Here is a 20772-nt window from a genome sequence, read left to right on the forward strand (position 1 = left end):
TATAGTTCAAGTGTTCATCCTTTTAATTTTGATGATTATAACTGACAACTAATGAAAACCCCAAAATCAGTATCTCAGAAAATTAGAATATTGTGAAAAGGTTCAATATTGAAGACACCTGGTGCCACACTCTAATCAGCTAAGTAACTCAAAACACCTGCAAAGGCCTTTAAATGGTCTCTCAGTCTAGTTCTGTAGGCTACACAATCATGGGGAAGACTGCTGACTAGACAGCTGTCCAAAAGACGACCATTGACACCTTGCACAAGGAGGGCAAGACACAAAAGGTCATTGCTAAAGAGGCTGGCTGTTCACAGAGCTCTGTGTCCAAGCACATTAATAGAGAGGCGAAGGGAAGGAAAAGATGTGGTAGGAAAAAGTGTACAAGCAATAGGGATAACCGCACCCTGGAGAGGATTGTGAAACAAAACCCATTCAAAAATGTGGGGGAGATTCACAAAGAGTGGACTGCAGCTGGAGTCAGTGCTTCAAGAACCACCACGCACAGACGTATGCGAGACACGGGTTTCAGCTGTCGCATTCCTTGTGTCAAGCCACTCTTGAACAAGACACAGCATCAGAAGCGTCTCGCCTGGGCTAAAGACAAAAAGGACTGGACTGCTGCTGAGTGGTCCAAAGTTATGTTCTCTGATGAAAGTAAATTTTGCATTTCCTTTGGAAATCAAGGTCCCAGAGTCTGGAGGAAGAGAGGAGAGGCACAGAATCCACGTTGCTTGAAGTCCAGTGTAAAGTTTCCACAGTCAGTGATGGTTTGGGGTGCCATGGCATCTGCTGGTGTTGGTCCACTGTGTTTTCTGAGGTCCAAGGTCAATGCAGCCGTCTACCAGGAAGTTTTAGAGCACTTCATGCTTCCTGCTGCTGACCAACTTTATGGGGATGCAGATTTCATTTTCCAACAGGACTTGGCACCTGCACACAGTGCCAAAGCTACCAGTACCTGGTTTAAGGACCACGGTATCCCTGTTCTTAATTGGCCAGCAAACTTGCCTGACCTTAACCCTATAGAAAATCTATGGGGTATTGTGAAGAGGAAGATGCAATACGGCAGACCCAACAATGCAGAAGAGCTGAAGGCCACTAATAGAGCAACCTGGGCTCTCATAACACCTGAGCAGCACTACAGATTGATCGACTCCATGCCACGCCGCATTGCTGCAGTAATTCAGGCAAAAAGAGCCCCAACTAAGTATTGAGTGCTTTTCATGTTCATACTTTTCAGTTGGCCAACATTTCTAAAAATCCTTTTTTTGTATTTGTCTTAAGTAATATTCTAATTTTCGGAGATACTGAATTTGGGATTTTCATTAGTTGTCAGTTTTAATCATCACAATTAAATGAAATAAACATTTGAAATATATCACTTTTTGAATGGAATTACTGAAATAAATCAACTTTTTGATGATATTGTAATGACCAGCACCTGTACATTCAATTTACTTTAGATATGCCTTGAATAGGTGTTTTGCATGAATTATACATATCAATACAACTGTCTACAAGTGTGTGACAAGTGAGTGCAAGAACTTTCTTGTGATTGTTTCCAACTGAGAACCATTTGAAAATCTGATCACAGATATAAGGTTTTATAGCGACACTGTACTGTGAAAACCATGCATCTCACATCGAAATGTCAACCATTGTGATTGTGCGAGTGAGTGCAGTTTGCAATTACAAAGAGCTGTTTGGCTCAAGAAGGATACTTTCTCAACCCACTAAGGAACACTTAAATCACAAAATACTAAATCACAATTGTACCAATCATCATTGGAGATGTATTGTCAGGGTCGGACTGGGAACTACATTCCAGCAGGATGGTGTATGTTGAATTGACCTAAATAAACTACAGTGCCTATGTTCATGTTAATGAAGTAACCTGTCATCTAGTACAGCAGTGTGGCTCCACTGAGCTCCAAAGCAACTAAGGAAAATGCCACATATGTACACGCTGTACTTCTATCTTTTTCTGGAAAAAAATAAAATAAAATTAATAGTTAACAGTTGTAAATGAACTTTGGTACCATTTTGCAACACTGAGTTCCATCTTTTGAGATTTGTTTATCCTATCTATACTGTGTGAATGTAAAAGTGCACAGACTGCTTATTATAGTAGCCATCCCCACACATACAAGTACCTCCCCTGCAATTCCCCTGAAAAATCAAGGACACTTGAAGGTCAGCTCACCCCACTAAAAGCGCCACAAGTCACCTAGATTATTGCCTCTCTGATGAAGCCGCAGCTGTGTGTCTGGGGGAGGCTGATTGTCACTGTTGTCACAGGCATCAGCGTGCGATGTTCCTCTGATGGTGTGAATCCGCCAGGACCAAAAGATGAAATCCAGCTGTCCACCATATCTGCCCACACCTCCAAAACACACACTCGCAGAATTTTAACACATCCTCCTCCGCACTCTGCCCCCCCCAAAAAAAAGATAAGACAGCCTGGCCTCCTGTCTCTCACCTTATTCCATCTATTCTCCCACATAGCATTATGTGAAAGCACCACGCCAGTTGACTACATGGAGGTGGGTAGACACAGCAGACTGGGTTGCAGGCAGCAATAGCCAACAGGAAACAGCACAGATGACTGATACATGGCTTGCTCATATTCAAGTCTACTTTTATTGATCATTGCACAGTAACATTTACTTTCTTTTCCACCCTTGCGCTCTTGACAGTTCGATCGATTCAAACAGAGGAGATGGCTTCCACATCACTTATCTTTCATTAGATTATAGGAGACACAGAAATCATTATTTTAGACATAATAGCACATAAAGACTGAAAAATGATCTGTTTTGGATATGGCCCGTTGACATTTCATCTCAAATGATGGTTTCTATCCTAATATCTAATGTTCTGTCCTCTAAGCTGCTAGCTTTTTCAATAAACTAAATGGAGCCTCTGACTTGGCTGATGCTGCCTCTGACCAGCGAATCAGAACAGAGAAATGTGTTTTTAATACAGGAAAGTACAGTTTTGACCTCTAAATGTAACTCGGCACTACAGGCTGCCGTAATATCATCAGTTATAAGGGCAGAAAATGGCATAGAGGGGAATCAAATCAACAGAGGCATGATGGATAGATTGATAGAAGTTAGTAATGTCTGTCTTCACCCTCTGTCCCTTTCTCACATGCAGCTCTCCTCCTGTGTCGATCTCTTTGAATTACCATACTTGGATGCTGAACTGCCGGGAACAGGCCAGCATCAGTTATGAAAGTGTTGCACATTTGCAGGGAGGGTACATGTGAGTACATGCAAATAGGCTGCTGCATTAGCATTTGCTATCCTCAGGGCTACACAGGCCGCGCAGTGCCAAGATGCAGCGGCATGTGTGAGCTCACGGTGAACTCGGCCGTACCGAGATAGCGATCCACACTCTCCGGGCATCTTTAACTCTCGAGCACTGAGTCTAATTTCACGCGGCAATAAGGCATGTATACTAAACAACATGCAGCCAGAATGTTTAAAATATCAAATACTTGAAATGCAGATGTCACACAATTCTCCTCTAATGGGAGAATCCAGCTTGCCTTGCAGAAAGTAACATTCTTTTCACATCTAATTCAAGGGTTATTAGAAATTAAAAACAATTTCACAGCCTACTATAACTGGAGTGCTCATTTTATGCTAAATTAGGCTGTAACAATTACATTTGTTGGAAGAGGGGGTGGTCCACGGAAGCTATGTACAGCAGCATGCAATCAGCAATGGCTTCAAGTTTGTGTCTTCAAAATAATTACACGAGGATAATACACGAGGATGCGTATAATTCAATATTGACGTGAAATGTAGAAATAGCAGAAAATAGTCCACAGAACATGAGAGCCGTTCGTTAGTCTCTGATTATTCTGGATTCCCGGTGAGCTGAATGTCTTCGCTGACCAGCTGCAGTCTTAGTCCTGTTCCTGTGGGAGTCTGAGCCAGCTCCTCTCCCACACACTACATCAGCTGGCTCCCGTGGGTCAACTTGGCAGCTGGCCAGCACAACTCGTCCCTGCCAGGAACAGAACTGGGCCTTGGGCCACTCCATCCAACAGGGCGCCCCGAGAGCTTCGTCTGACCACCTCCTTCATGCTGAGCTGCTCCTGCGCACGGCTTCACTGCAGGAGACAGAACCACAGGGGAGACATCAGGATGTGAGCCCACATGTAAACACAGAATGCTGGTTCTTTGATTCACAAATCCTCTGCTGCTTTACAATGATTTAATCGCAGCGAGATGGTGTTTGGCGAAAACTTTTTCCCCCCATTTAATTTTTAAGCAGTGGCTGTAATAATTAAAAAATAAATAAAAATGGTAATTTTCCAGCCAAGCAGCACAACTCTTCAACAGTAGCTACGCAACATTGTGCTAAGAAAGACTTAATTACTGGCAAGACTAGTGATTTTGGATTAGTGCATTTATGTTTCAATCAGCTAATGTGGTCACAGGTCTCAGTTTGAGTATTTTGCAGCAGCTTGAACATAACAGCCAATGAGAAATAAGGACCAGAGAGATCTTTTATAAATCAAAGTTTCTATAAAGTCTGGACATAAAACAGCATACATATTTCATTATTAAATACTTAGATTTTGCTCAGAGGGACTTTAGTTCCAAACTAGATGCTGCTTTAACTCATAGAAACAGGGTGTATTTTCTAACCTGTTTAACTGCCTCGTTGAACTTAATCTTCAAACAAGTGAGTGACCTTTCTATCGAAACATCTCAAACATGTTCTTAAATGGTTCGTTATCCAGCTTCCTCCTAGTGCCAATGACAGTTGTGTTTCTTAAAAGTCTGTGCACCAAGCATTACTTTTCGAAGCATCATTTAACTTTTTCCTGCCTTCAAGGCACAGACATGAGAAGTCCCTCTGACACCTCTGTCCTCCTGCTGGTTCCATTTCGGGAATCGCCAGAGCTCTCTCGCTGCCGTTTCCCTTCTGTCAGAGCCTTGAGCTACAGATACTCATTAGTCACTTTTCCCTAAGACCACACTGACACCGGCGTCTCATTCTCCCTCGCTCAGACTTGCTGAAGACTTGTGTCGCCACACCAATTCACAGGCACTGTCAAAAGCACAGGCGACGTACAGGAGCTGGGCAATCATCAGAATCAACCAACCTTTGAAATGCTTTGAATATCATGAACGTGCAGCTGCATAAAGTTACACTAACTGAAATGCCCACAGGCATCTGCAGCAAAGTTACTTGCACAATGGTCTTTGGGAAAATGGGAAAGTTAAAATGACCATACCAGTGGTTTTGAATGTTTTAGGCCATTACCTACAAATTGTGTATACGTTTCATTACAGCTTGAGAGGGTTAATCCATCACAGGGGGAAGGTTGTCAGCTTTTTTAAAGTTGATGTTGTAAGCAGGGACTAAAAACTCTCCCTAGTGGTGATTTCAGCTGCTAAAAACAATTGCATAGTTGACATATTAATGGAAAAATACGAAGCTACAGCCAGTAGCCGGTTAGCTTAGCTCAAAGACTGCAAACAGTGGGAAACTGCTAGCCTGGTTCTATCGGACAAATGATAATTCATTGTTTTACAGGGAGATATTACTTGGTTGGGACCAGTTTCCAGGCAACCAGCGGGGAATCCTGGGGTTACTAGTTACTGGTTACTAGTGAAAAGTTTTTATGTTTTTTTACGCATCGGTTTTTATTCTTTTTCTCCTTTTAAACAGAAGCAGATTTTGTTACCATTGGACAGAGCCAGACTAGCTTTCCCCCACCCCATTTTCAGTCTTTATGCTAAGGTAACCGGCTGCAGCGTCATATTCACTGCACATGACTCTTGGCAACAATGCAAATGAGTGTATTTGCCAAAATGTCAAACTATTTCTTTAACAAGGCTGCTGTCTAGAAACAGACTTTTGAGATGTCAGTGTCCGTGAAATGTGCCAACAGGGAAAGATTCCAAAATGAGATCTGCTTGCTACAAGTGCATTTACGGATTGACAAAAAAAAAAAAAATGACAATAAAGGCTGGATTTTTCGTCTATGATGGATTACACATTTAATACAAGTTTCAAGTCTATGCAAGTTGATTTTCATATTGTACAAACATGAATGGACACTAATGGCTTTCCGGAAGGTAGAAAAATCAATCTTTTAAGACTTGTTGTACGCGTACAGCAATCTATCCATGGATAGTGGTAATGAAAAAAAAAAGTATGCAGGTTTAAGTTAATGGGCTAAAGCATACAAAAACCAATGGTGTTTCTTTTAAATGAAAACAGGTGCGGCGGCGGACCAACCTGAGATTTTTATGGTCTTTCTTCAGCAGACTGTCAGTCTCCGGGCACTCGGTGACCGATAGCTGTGCCTGGAGGAAGGACAAACCCCAAATCAATACCCTGTCTAAAAACACTGGGAGAAACTTGAGACAGAAATCATGCAATGTCTACAGGAGAAGATATGCTCATGCAACTCAAGCTTTCTTTTTTGGATAACTTTGTACAGGCAGAACATTTTAAATATTACAGTAAGCAACCTTTACACAGCAAACAAAAAAAGTAACAGCAGCTCAGCTGTACAGATATTGACATATTTGACTTTGACTTCATTTTAGCAAGAGTTGCATTAACACTATTCTAATATATTTTGTTAGTACACAGAACAGTTATTTTGGTACATAAAATCCACTACTGTATGATATTGGAAGTTACGTTTTTCTGACTTTTGATTTCTATTCTTTTTTGTTGCCATGACTGTAATAATATTTTAAGAAACTGTACGCATTTACCAGCAAGTTTATGTCAATGGATAAACACACTACGAAATTAAACATTTAGGGTTAGGTTACCTTTACAGTGGAGTTCTCTAGGTTATAACCATCCTCTCCATTGCACTGCCATTACTCTGTACTAAAGTAGCCATCGCGCCAGCGTCATTCATGATAATGAAGCCTAGACCTGAATGGTGGTTTGAATTCAGTTAATTTTCAGATGCTATAAAAACGATTACGACCACAGGTAAGAGGATTGAAAAAGTCTTATACATACCCAGGCATTCAATGCTTTAGAACTCTATACACATTAGAAGGCTATCCAGGTTATTTTAGAGGTCTTACCTCTGGGTCCTTTTTAAAAAGTATAGAAAGAGAGAGAAAGAATAAGTTGTGCTCTTTTGATAATCAATCAAGACATCATTTAGTAGGGTTAAAGTCTCAGACGTCAATACATTCATTTAGATTTAAAATGCGGTTTTGAATGAGAAACAAAGGAAAACACCTACGTCTGACTGTTTAAAAAAGGCCATTTCAGAATTTTACTAGGACAGGAAACAAATAAAGCAAGTTAAGTTTCATAAAAAACAAACTAAGCTTTATTGACAAACTGCTGCAAAACATCTTTTGGACAGATTTAGTAACCTATTTAGGCAAGCTTACACATGTAGCATAATGCATTTTATGGAGAGGGTACAGATACTAGTGGCAGAATAAGTACAGTTAGGATGTTTTAAAATATGTACAAGAGTTCGGATTGAGCTGCAGGATCCCTTCTCTATAGAAAGAGAAGACCCATGTGGAGATTTTTGTCCCAATCCTTCTTTGTGTACTTTGTGCATGCAGTTTATAGAGAATCAGATCACAAAATGAAGACCTGAACTGTTTTTAGCATAACAGGAGGCCAACTCTCGGCCGTGTTCTCATTAAACAAACATTTTGTCTTCAGAGTCTTAAAATTTATTTTTAACATGTAAAACAAATTGAGGATATGAGGACAGTCCATCTCAACAGTGTCTATTAGGGCTATATTTCAAAACTCTAAGTACAATGACAAATATTGCTGCCTAAATCTAAATGGACAACGTTTTAGAACTATTTAAAACAAACCATCATCAAGAATGAATTGTACTGATTCCATTAACATTGATTCTTTAACCTTCACTTAATTTAAAATTGTTTTTTTGTGTCTATATTACATAATTGAAAGTTTAAAAAGGTCTTTTATTTGGCTATATTAACAGAATTTTGAAATGTAGCCTAAATGGGAATCTGCAACTGACCCTCGACAGATTCTTTGTATTTAAAAACAATTAAAATGGATTCCTTACAAGTGGATAATGAGCCACTGATTCCACTAAAAAGGACTACTCCCAAACAGTTAAAAAAATGAACGATCAACAATGCAAAAAAGCCAGAGGGGGAAAAAGGATCAGAGAAAAAAAATACAGCAAAATAAACAAAAATTCAAATGAAAAAGAACAAAAAAGGATGCCAACTTCTCCTTTCTAACCCATCTAAAAGCCGCTTTGGTTGGAAGGATTGGTGGCTGGTTGGTGCGACAAAGTAGGGGCGGGGGAGGGAGTTCGCGGTCAAATCTCAAAAACCAGTTCCGATTTTCAGTTCCCAATTTGCTCTCTCGTATAAAGTCCATTGTAGGAAAAGACCAAACCAAAGACAAAACGGACAATTACTTTTGTCGGGCTGCTTAAAGCAAGAGCTGCCGTGGTAGACAGGCGGTAGTCAGGGCAACACGTTAAGGGTGGTGAGTCTGCTTCAGTACTGTCGGTATGGGTGCTCCCGGTAAGGCGTCTTGGCACCTCTGGAGGGGGGAGGGGCCTTCCCTGGAACTGTTCGCTGGGTCCCATTCCAGTCATCTTGGCCTGGAGAGGACACACAGAAAAAAAAAACAAAAAAAAAAAAACCCCACACATTTACAATTCAACGTGAATGCAAACTACTTCAACATTTATTAAAGACAACCAACGTGGTTAGTGGACATTAAAAGGTGTCCTGTGAAGTATAGTGTGTATCCTTGAGGTTAAACAAATGTGTTGGAATAATATTAAACCGCTGGCAGGACTACGTATGGCATCGGCCGATGCAAGAACAATTAAAGAAAATAAATAAATAAATAAATAAATAAATAAATAAATAAAGCATTGCACTACTAGTGGTCAAAAAGTCCTGCTCCAAAAGAGTCACACATAGGAGGAGGCTACTACTATTTTTAAACTTCTTTCAGGACATTACACAAATCAACCAATTCATAAATGAAAATATTCACATCACAATGTACGGAAATGTTGTATACTGCAGGAATTAAATGTCAAGATAAAAGTGTATGTATTGTATTTAATTTAACTAACTTGTTTTTTTGTCATTTATATGCACACCTTGTGTGTTCAGCATCTTTTTAATTAACAGAATAAATGAGGTCATCTTTGTTGACAGTGAAGAAAGTTTCTTACCATACGACTCGTATGACTCTGTGCTCTCTCCGTGTCCGTAGTCATAGTATTCTGGCTCTCTGATGGTCAAAAACAGGGAGGGAAGAAAAATAATTTTAAATCTTTGAAAAACATCAAGTAGCTGCTGACTGTAACATCTAGGGGGATGATAATTGGCTTCCATGAATAAGATCAAAGCTTGGCTCTCTAGCTTGGAAAATCTGAGTCCCGACTGGTCCTCCAAAATAACACCGCCATCCCAACCATGAAACCTGAGTACCATGCAGAGTGGTTAAAAAGCAACTCAGCGCTTCTCAAATCCTTTTCCGAGTGAAAGCAGCAACTAGGCAATGTGTGTGTGTCTGCTTGTGAGAAGCAGGTGAAAACCAAAGAGATGTCTGATTCACTCACGCCTGCGGCTGACTGTAATAGCTGTCGTATGACTCGTAGGCCGGGTCTGTGTAGCTCTCATCGTAGCCCTGGAGAGAGAAGGAAACAGAGAAACAGAGTGAGACTTAAGGAAAGGCTTCTTCATGAATCATGAATGTCAAGATGTCCCCAAAGAACTAAAAACACTTGTACTAAAGCAGACAGTACGTCTTGGGCATCCGAAATCACTTATTCCAGTGTTGACGGACGAGCAGTCCTCATTCATAGACACGTGTTGGAGGTCAGATTTTCACTACTTACTCCTCATAGGTTTTATTATTTCTTATGTCTACCTTATCAAAGTTAAGAGATCTTTTATTTTGTTTAATAATAATTATATAATTATAACTGGTAATATAATTGTGCTGAGGACATCCACAAACTATGTATGTAAATTAGAACTATCCTCCACTGGTAATTGTACTTACATATTCCTCGTAGCCCTCGGTTGCTGCAGCAGCGGTGTGCTGGTGGGGCGGAGGCGCCATCCTCTGGGGGGGTCCGCCGACTGGGGGCCTGGCGCGGGGTGCTACAGCTCCCCTGGCGGGCGCTGTAGGAGGTCCTCCTCTCCCTGCTGGGGCGCCCCTCACTGCACCACCTCTGGCTGGGCCACCTCGAGTCACACCCCCCCTGGCGGCAGCACCGCGAGGGGGCATTCCTCTACCCCTAGAGAGAGAAAAAACTAGTTAATAACGAGTTAATGTGTGCGTTCTTCTACTTGAAGGAATAGTTTGACAATCTGAAATCTTCTCATCCAATGTCAAAATGTCTAGCTATTCTTTTCAAACAGGAAAAACTTTATTTAAAAAACATATTTATACTGTATGATTCTTAACAATTTTATTATTAAGAAACTGAAGATGAACCAATCATTTAGGACCCATTTGAAATTTTTGGTCCTTGATATTCCTTTAATTTACAGCAAGTTCCACTTTATAGCCAGCACAGACAATTTCCTGTATTCTCTGCTAAAGGCAACGCAAAAGTACCAAAAATTGCTCGTCCGCTTAAGTACACAAAAAAACTACACAATTACAAAGAATATAATGCTACTTCTGGCCTTGATTTGCATTTTCATTGATACATCTATATAGAAATAGATGGACAACAGTGTCTTTGTATTACTTCAGTGACCCACCAGCTCTTATATGAGAAACCTGTGTGTCTGTGTGCATGCATTTCCACACCTGTGTGCTCCAGCAAGGGGGACTCCGCGGCCCCTGGCCGGCGGGCCCCCTCGACCTCGGGCTCCGTGCTCCTGGCCTCCGTTCAGGTAGCCCATCTCCATGAACTGCTCTTGGCAGATATCATCCATCATATCCTACACACACACACACACACACACACACACACACACACACACGAAGAAAATAAAAAGGAAGAGAGGGCGAGGGTGAGAAACAAGAGTACGTAACATGGGAAAAAAGAAGGCGCAAAAATGAACAAGGGAAGAAAAGGAGGCAGTGTGGAAGAAGAAGCGCTGAATAAAAGAGTGAAACACAATTACAGAGCTGCTCACAATACAGCGTTTCCCTAATGGCTAACAGAGCGAGTGGAAGAGAACGTCTCAGTGCCAATGACTCAGAGTGTTAAAGAGAAAAGGGGGGGAGGGGGGAATTGTGGGAGGCTAGAAAGCATCCATCCACACTCCCTGCATTCCTATGCCTCTCCATCATGCACAAAATGTAAATCACTTCTCTCTGCACTTCTTGACAACTCTGGTGTGACTGCATCAACAGTTACCTCATTCTATCAGCAGGAAATGTCACGGTTAATTAATCGTAAAGGCTCCGCTACACCGAGTGTTCCGGTTGCAGTGAAAGAAAACGAAAACAAAGTTACACGAGCGGAGCACCAGCTTAAAGTGCCGTGCTTATCAGAGACATGGAGGCTACTGTACACTGTAACTATGGCATAGGGACCAAACTGTGAAGCTTTATTTCCATCAAAAAAATGGTGGAAGTCGGCAGTGCGGGAGAATTTCGGGTACACCAAGACTGACAAGGGCATTTTATAAGAGGTGACTGATCACCTGGACAAAAACTTGCCGCTAAAGGAGCAAATAACTACATTATTTTCAATAGCTTGCGCCGCGCCAGGGCGGTTTGTTGCTGGTTTGAGCAACGCGCACCACATTCACCCCGCAGTCAAAGTAGTTTAACTTTTGCTTTGAACCCAGCTTCCACCGCAGCGCAAATCTCTTCTTTTTCTCAAAGGGCCTTTATGGAAGAATGTAGTCCTCTCAAGACCTTCAGTTACTGAACATTTCACGTTACATCCTGTTGCCTCCTCCTGTCTGTGTTGAGAAAATGTTGCCAGGTGTAAAACACCAACATCTCATATCAGGAGCTACAGGACTACCAGTTACCTGCACTTCAGTTATTAATAACACAGCATGAGAGATGTTCTCAATTTCTTTCTATCATTTTCACAAAAACTTATATGTATGGATGAGAGTTGATGACAATAACAGTTCAGTTTATTCCCCTCCTTAATAACAATTTCCCCTGGGGGATAAATGAAGTTAATATTCCTCTTATTATTATTATTATTATTAGTATTAGTATTAGTAGTAGTAGTAGTATTAGTAGTAGTAGTAGAATAACACTTACATATTATAGAAATTTAATTGTTAATGTAATTAAATATTACAAATCAACTACTAGTGTTAGTGTATTACTAGTGTTTAAGATTTTTAATTAATGCATAATCATGATAATCGTGAAACCGTGATTATTCCTCAGACTATAATCATACCAATAAAATATGAAAATATGTAATTGTTGCATCCCTACTGAGGAAGCTGCCTTTCTTCAGGGAGCAATCAGAAGGGCTGCACTGTGACCCAATCAATTCTTTTTCATGAATCAATTCTTGCAATGGTAACGGAGCTCTATTGATGGTGAAAAAGAAAAAGGAAGAAAAAGGTGAATACTAGAATACACAGCGCAGGCGGCGGTTTTCAATTTATCTGCAGCGAAAGGCAGCAAACGCAAGCCATTTGCCCGATTACAAATTCATGTCAGGTGAGGAGCAGTGTAACTGCAGCTGCATTTAACAAGCCACCGGTGTGTCTTTATCCAGCAAGGTGGTAAGATTAATTAAGTTTCTTTAGACTTTCCATTCTATAGAAAATATTTGTAGAGAAATAAAAGGATCTGCAAATCCTTCACACAGGAGCAAGGCTCTGCATTTAAGTTGGTAGACATACAGGATGAACAACAGAGTCAAAGTCTTCTGGAATACAGGTAATCACATCCATCCATTCTCCGAGTCATTTATTAAAATATGGTCGGGCTCCAAATGAACGGAGTCAAGCCTGACAGATTATGGCCTTAAATTGTAACAACCGGTTCTGCAGGGGACAGGTTCTTACATAACACTGTAACACCAACATCACAACTGGTACATCGGCACGTTCATCTCGCCTTTGGTCCAAATTATTCTTTTTTTCTATAGCACCCTGTGCACTAATTAAAAAACGTGGGCGTCTGTTGGCCTGCTTCAGCATGAGCCATTGTTAGAGCACTATGGGCTTTAGCCGGGCTTGACAGCAGACCAGGTTGGCCAGCACTCAAGAATCTCTCAGTAGAAAAACCAATAAAGTAAGTGTAGGCCGTGTAGGGTGAATTCTACCACATCTCTGTCTGGGAGCTAAACACCTCCAAGCTGATTCTCCTCCCTTCCCAAAGGGCGCAGTGATGGACAGACATGCAGGCAAGCCAGGTGAAGGGGTAACCCCGACAGTGGAAGCGACCCAACTCCTCTGACTGCATTACGTTACATTGGTTTGTCTAAGTTACACGCTGTGAATTGCTCCACCTTTCTGAAAGACACACCATCAGACAATTACCCCAAAACACGGGGTTCCAGCCGGGTTTCAAAACCTTTTCTGGCCAAGGTGGGAAAACTGTTACTTACAGGCTAAGCATGTGTGTATGGCTTTTGTTTTAGGGCTTGATATAGAGCCAAAACATTTTCTCAACCGATTAGCCGAGCAACAGAAAATTAAGTTTTTTGATATGATTAATCTCTCTCCGAACAAAAATACCAAACAATCCCTTGTTTCAAACTACTCTATTGTGACAATTGGTTGTTTTTCCTTTATCTTATGTGATAGTGAATCCACCATTTATGGCGTTGGCTGTTGATTAGACAAAACATGACATCTGAATATATCAACTTTGGCTTTAGGAAACTGTAACAGGCGCTTTTCCCAAATTTCAATTGATATTTGACAGACGAAACAGTTAATCAAAATATTTGGCAGATTAGTTAAATACTGAAAGGGATCTTTCTGGCAGTTATCAATTAAGAAGCTGCTCTTACAATATTACAAGTTGCTTTGATTTGATCTTTAGAACAGTAAAGCTTTGTCCGAGAAATCAAAAACATCACGTTAGCCTCTTGTGTTTGGTGTTTTACACGCTAAATAATGAACAGGTTCATTAATGGCAAAAAAATTGTTGTGGGCAGCTCTAGGAAAGTCCACGCAAACAAGTCAATAGACAGTCCTCCCCTTCACTACAAGACACAAGTAAGCCAAAACATCAGACTCACAGGAAACAGGAACTTCTTCACTTCCTCCATGGCGTGTGCCATGCGCAGGTAGGCCTCTGGCACCGGTGCAAACACCTCGATGAATACGTGCAGCTCCATAGACAAATGGGCGTACTTGGGCTCGCCACCTTTCCTCAGCCCCTCCTCCTGAAAGAAGGGCATCATGACAGGAGTGTCAGAGAGTCAACGAGAGCAAACGCCTAACTCAAAATTTAATTAATTATGCAAGAAGTAATGCACATTACATCCACCTCGGACAGCATTAGGCATAGGTGTGGCATTTCCTTCCTTTATATACCTTAATGATAACAACATCAGACTGGCAGATAACAAGTTTAGTGGGATATCCTGAAGATTCCTGAACAGATGTGCAGTGTGTGGATGCCCTTGGCTTTACGCTTACGTTCGCCCGACCTATCCTGTGAGTTGACACCATCTGGGCTCACTGCCTGCCATCCTTCTCAAATACAAGCCAGATGTGTTATGGCTTCAAGTACCCTTTCTCACAGGTGTGCAACACCAGAAGTGTGTGTGTCCGTCTGCATTACCTTGGATTTGTCTCTCATGGATCCTTTGCCCAGCACAGAGATCTTGGCTCCGGTCTCCTCCTGCAGACGTTTGATTGTATTGCCCTGAGGTCCCAAAATCTTCCCCACGAAATTGAACTAATAGCAAAACAAAGCAAAACAAAATTAGCCTGACAATCAAAGCCAAGGCGAGTTTAATACAAAGAGAGTGAAGGCGCAATCACCGTCAGGCGCCTTGTTGCACATACTGCAGCCTTAAGTAGTAGATTTACCAGAGGAGGTCGATATGAGCCCTCGAAGGGCTTTAATGCCGTCAGTGACAGCTCACTACAATCATCCAAGCACAGAACCAGAACAAACTTGTGACCAAAACCTGCAAGCTTTTCCTGCTCAATGTTTATATAGAGTAATTACCATGTGTATATGATGTGTCCGATAACTAGCTGTCATTGCTGAAAACATTTAGTAAAGAGTTGCTCCCAAGGAAACAATTCCTCCAGGAGTTGTAAAAGTAGCTTTTATTATCTGAAAACACTCATTAGCGTTGTCATCCCTGACACAGCGGACTAATGTACAAACTACATTTAAGTCTGGCAAACTAAGAGCTTTCTGAAGATCAGAAGGCTGTCTTACCCCATACACCATATAAAACGTGGGTGACTCAACAGCAAATAAATTTCAACAGCATGCAAATTAAGTTTAGCTCAACACTTACAACAAAACCAATGACTTATGTTATACTGTTAACATGTTTAATCAGTTATCAAATACATCCTGGATATAAAAAAAAAAAAAAAAAAAACTAAAATGTAATCACAGTTAACAGTCACAGTTTGCATGGTTTCACTTCAGACCCAGAGTTTGCCGCTTGACTGAGATTAGAGAAATAACATTGGACAACCACTTGCAAAGCAACTGCAGGATGTTGAGTTTCTAATTTTATTTTATTTTTTTAAATACTCATGTTTTTGCAATGGCCCAATCGGGCCAGTGAGTAGCTAGTTTAACTGTCAAGATATTACTTTTTACTGGCCCCAAGCCATCGGGCCACCATTTTTGTCGAGCCCTGCAATGAATTTCAGAGGAGAGATTATATGCCTTCTCCAACTAAAATCAATGTGTGTGAGCAACATATATAGACTGAATGAATACACCTGAGGTTATGTGATAAAGATGTCATACTGAATGGAAACATAGAAGCTCCATTTTTCTAAATACTGTATGAATTAGACTGCAATGAAGAGCTATCCTAAACATAGCAATATTAACATTTTGATCCTTTTAGTGATATTTTAAAACATGCCAGTATCTGCTGTAATTATACTCTGGAGCTTCAAGATCAAGGTTGAGAAGAGTAATTTGAGACTCCCAAGTAACCCCATGGCTTTGTGTAATTGAAACCGGGCTGCAGGATAAATTAAATCAAGAGGGGGTCACAGTGAAAAGAAAAAAAAGGACAGACGAAAAAGGAGGAGGAGAAGAAAAGCAAGGGCAAAGAAAGCTCACCTTCGGGTACTGTTTGACAGGTATGAGCACTCGTTCCTTAAGCTTGATGTTCTTTGTTGTGAAAAGATCCAGGTATGTTTCTGTCTCCTTTTTAGTCTCGCCTTTCTGGATTCTGTCAATTTCTAGAAGGAGAGAGGTATTGTTTCAGGCAAAGTGTTCATGCAATCAATAGGGACTCAAAGAGGCCAAGTACATCTCAGTTGTGAGGATGATTTATGTCCACTTACATAATCAAGTTGATTTAGAGACTTGCAGGTTACAAGTCATCTCGGTATGCATGTTAAAACTTAACATTTTAACCATATTTAGCAAGCTATTTTTAGACCCACAGCGGTTTCAACTGCAGTTCAATGCACAGCAGACACAAGAAACAATTGACTTTTCAGCCTAATTTTAGGTTCTAACTTGAAATCTTTTGACTGACAATACATTTTTACTGAATGCCAAACAATGGTGCTTCCAGATGAATACAAGATGATGAAAGAGTATATGTGATGTGTTTCATTTAGCACATGTTGTGATCTGTCTAGATCCTGAATAGAGCTGAAACAGCTGGTTGATTTATCCATTAACTGGCAACTACTTTGACAACTGATTAATTGTCCCAGCCATTTTTCAAGTAAAGCTCTAAACAATCTCTGATTGTAGCTCCTTCGGTGTTACAATTTGTTGGTTCTCTCTTTTTTTTAAAGTCACTGGAAACAGAATCTCTCTGGGCTTTGGTTTGCTGCTCAGATAAAATATAACATATCTCTTTGGACACTTGTTTTTACTATTTGACATTTCCTCAACTTAAAAATTATTAAGCAACAAAATAATTGTCAGATAAATCAATTAACATAATATTTGGTTGCATCCTGAACCTTTTATTCCATGATCTGAAAACATACAGTTTTCACAGCTACATTTTGAGAAGCAGCTCTCAGCTCTTCCCTACACCTGCTGTCACCTCTTTCATATGGCACAGCCCCTAGTCTCCGGCACTCTATCTCAAACCACCTCCACAATCCTGACTGTAACAACCCCTGAGCATGTGATGTGCAAACCATGTCAGCCGACAGTCTACCAGCTGCAGATCGGGGGAGCCTCAGTAGATGTCGAACCCACAGCACACACACTTTGTCACTCACTTTCAATTTCAGCAATGTTGTGTGGATTTTGCACTTCCTGTTAGACAAAGAGACCAGCTTAATGATTACCAGGGGAACCCTGAGATACTTGACTGGAGAAGCAAATAAGAACCAGCTCGCAGAAAATGACTCCCAACACTGGGACAGCACATGGGCAACAACGCAGAGAAACCAAATCCCTCAACTAGCAGTCCTTCAGTTTACCTATAGCAATCAATAGCTAGCTTATAGTAATAATGATGTTGAGCATTTTTTAATTTATATATTTTCATTTTATCACTGTAATGTCCATGTAAAGACATTCCAGTGATACTCAAATGATACTTATGGTCATCCTATAGTACTTTCTGGTACATTATCCCACACTATCACTAAATTGTTTTACTTAAGTCATATTCTGTGACATTTGCACAACGCTGTCCCTCTGAACATGTATAAAGAAAACATTAATAACGGTATAAGGCATGTTTTCAGAGCTGACGACCACATGGACCTAACAAATATCAGAGGCTGTGTGTGTCTTTTCTCCCCTCTCCAGCATAGCTACAGGACACCGCTGCAGTCTCTTGCTCAAGGACACTTCAGCAGCGGCGGCAGGCAGACAGAGGGACTCTAAGAAATCTGACGACGTCGCTCGGCTTCAAAGTACCGAGGTGACCCTAGTCACGGGCACTGGCGCACATTTAAAGGCTACTGCGCAACGCAACGTTAGCTGCCAGACAATTTGATCAACAGGGATTCGACAACTAAAACAAAAGAAGAGTCCGAGTCTTCAAGTTTAAACTCGGCAGGAGCCCCGCCAGTAAGAAAACATTTTCGACACGTCGCAGCTGCACGAGGAAGCGGAAATTATTCAGAATAAACATTGAGAGTGTGTGGCCCCTTCTGTGGCGTTGCAATAGCTTCAGACTCTTTACAATAACAGGCATTAGTCATTAGCTATCATCTAACCAGCTCTTACACGCCGCCCTGTATCGCACACACATTCATTAATGAGCTGTGAATGCACTTATTGTTAGTGTTGCGGTTAATGGGGCAGCTCACGTCCCGTCACCAAACACATGGCGCCCAAAGCATGGAGCTGTGCTTCTTTTTCAGGTGCATTCAGGAGCTGGGTATGTTGCCCCGCTTAAACTCAAAGCAAAAACCACACGCTGGGAGACGAAATAAACACCATATAACTTAGCAGTACTTCACCTGCGTTTAAAAGTTTCATGGCGTGTGTAAACGACGAGTCCAGGCTGTCCTTCTCCGCCAGCAGCTCGGGGAGGTACTTGTCGTCGTTCTCCATTTTGACTTTAGAGAGGGTGAGGAGTTTCGGTGCAATAGGAAAAAAAGCGTGAAAAAAGCCCAACAATAATAGAAAAAAAGTAGTCCAGTTACGTAACTACGGAGTGCCGCGTATCCCCTGTGCAGACGGCGCTTTGCATGTGACGGCCGGGTCCGCTACTATACGTACTGCGTGATTTCCCAACCAGCTAGTCCCCTCTCTTCAGCAGCTGTGGCTGAATGGAAATGGGAGAACAAAAGCAGCGAGAGACTGGAAGAATAGTGATCCGACTCAAGCCGGCGGAAGTGAGCTCAGAAGGACGTAGTTCTCCGGACTGACGCCGCCTACCGTGTGCTGTGTGTATGCGCGCCGCCTCCAGCAGCGACAACCCCACTATCAGATTTTCAATACTGGTATGGGTGTGCCTGCTGCACTGTCAAGTGAGATACTGGTAACAAATTGGCCCACAATCTACTACTGGGTTCTCTTTACTCTGAGGGAAACCCGTATAGGAACATATTACAATAATATACTTAAAGGTGTTCCTGTATAAGAGAGAGGCTACTCAAAAATGAATTCATTAATGACCATATATGGCAGGCTAATTTGGTGTCACTGTATTACTATAGGCACTTATCTCTTTACTGTGACTGAGACATGACATTGCCAATGAAAGGCAATGAAGATTATTATCTTCTTTATCTTATCATGCATTATTTTTTTGTATACCTTTTTAATAAGATTATTTAAAAACTCCTGGGATCAATTCTAGCAATGTGGTCTGACTAATTGTGAAACCACTTTTGATTTGGGAATCATCACAGGGATTGTACTCTATTTTCTCACGTGACTTGAGGACAGAGGCATGACAATGGGGCAACTTTATAGCATGAACTACAAATTATAGATAGATAGATAGATAGATAGATAGATAGATAGATAGATAAGCTAAAGCTATACATAATATATGTGAATATCAAGTGTATTTTAATTGATGTAAATGGGATAATGATAGATGATGACACATCTTCAGTGTTTAATTTGTTAATATACTTTCAGTAGGGACATTGTGCTCTGAAGATGTGGCACTTCCATTCCAGGCTCTCTACTGCCCCTTTGTGGCCATGCTCATCATAAGCTATGAAATGAGTGTCTCTCATGCTGCTGAAACTGGGTCCATCAGAAGAAGCCTGTTCTTACTCTAATCCTCCATTTTCCTCTCCTCTTCTATTGATTTAAAAACACTTATGTGCAAGTGCAAAAAAGCGCAGTGAGGAGAACGTCTGGAACAGACTCTCAAAGGATTGATTCCTCCGATTCAGATGGTGGTAGTGAACCTGTCACGCCATTGACCGGAGACCAAGGGGTCAGAGATTAGAGCTGGCCTAATGCATACAAAACAAGAGCAGACCATTGTGTATTGGGTCTTTACGCACAGACAGTAGCACACATTATCTACTAGCGGATGCTCTTTGAACAAACAGCAAAAACTGTAGGTCATTTATCAGTCCCCTGCTGGAGTGAAAACTATTACGATCGACCGCAGCTCTACCCAGGAATGCATCTGCTCAAAACAAATGAAGGCAAAAATTGTCTGCAATAAACACTTATGGGAGGCCGAAGACCCACTCTAACTATCAGTGTTCAGCTTGATCTATCTCTGACCGTTACGGTGTTATTAGTGTTGGGGGTTGCAAGGTTGTCCTGACTCCTCTTGTCATTGACAGAATGGATAGCCTGTGAGCTGAATTTCAATTGGCTCATAAAAGGGAGACTTACTTCTCTTGGCAGGTGGAGGAGTTCCAATCCGATAGCTTTCGCTCTTGCCTTCTGCTTGTGTGGACTTCCCCTGTCCCCTAACATACAGAGCCACAGTCTGGGGTAAACAGGGGCAGATGGAAAGGGGTAAACACTGGGGTTAGGCTTATATAAGCCGCCACTATTCCAGATCTTTGCATTTTTCATGCCCCAAAGTTTCCACAAAATGGCAAGGATTCAGCGTTACCCTGGAGTGTTATCCTTGTTAAGACAGAGGAGCCTGCGAAACAGCATTTAGAGCATCATTTGACTCTAAAGCTCCACTAAAAGTCAAACTAATAGCTAGACATAGCTAGCAGCTGCTTATGGCAGGTTTTAATTGCAATTTCCACAAACTTGCAAACA

General features: G+C 41.3%; 1 protein-coding gene across 7 annotated transcripts; it reads right to left on the reverse strand.

Moving 5' to 3' along the window:
• Window positions 1–2621: 2621 nt before the first annotated feature.
• On the reverse strand, window positions 2622–18903 carry khdrbs1b (KH domain containing, RNA binding, signal transduction associated 1b). Of its 7 annotated transcripts, none has more exons than XR_006826427.1 (14): window positions 18537–18903; window positions 16210–16331; window positions 14725–14841; window positions 14177–14323; window positions 10804–10937; window positions 10045–10282; window positions 9599–9666; window positions 9209–9267; window positions 8432–8620; window positions 7247–7282; window positions 7083–7091; window positions 6816–6924; window positions 6268–6335; window positions 2622–4123 (listed from the first exon to the last, which is right to left on the reverse strand). XR_006826427.1 is itself a non-coding variant. In XM_046059110.1 (9 exons), the coding sequence occupies exons 1-9, from the start codon at window positions 18628–18630 to the stop codon at window positions 8514–8516; spliced, it is 1086 nt and encodes a 361-aa protein (XP_045915066.1). In that variant the 5' UTR covers window positions 18631–18903; the 3' UTR covers window positions 7314–8513. The 7 variants fall into 7 exon arrangements, 1 of the variants encoding a protein (XP_045915066.1); XR_006826426.1 differs by having other exon boundaries at window positions 7015–7091; XR_006826424.1 differs by having other exon boundaries at window positions 6816–7091.
• Window positions 18904–20772: the final 1869 nt, after the last annotated feature.

The sequence above is a fragment of the Micropterus dolomieu genome, linkage group LG09, assembly GCF_021292245.1.
Source record: "Micropterus dolomieu isolate WLL.071019.BEF.003 ecotype Adirondacks linkage group LG09, ASM2129224v1, whole genome shotgun sequence".
NCBI lineage: Eukaryota > Metazoa > Chordata > Actinopteri > Centrarchiformes > Centrarchidae > Micropterus > Micropterus dolomieu.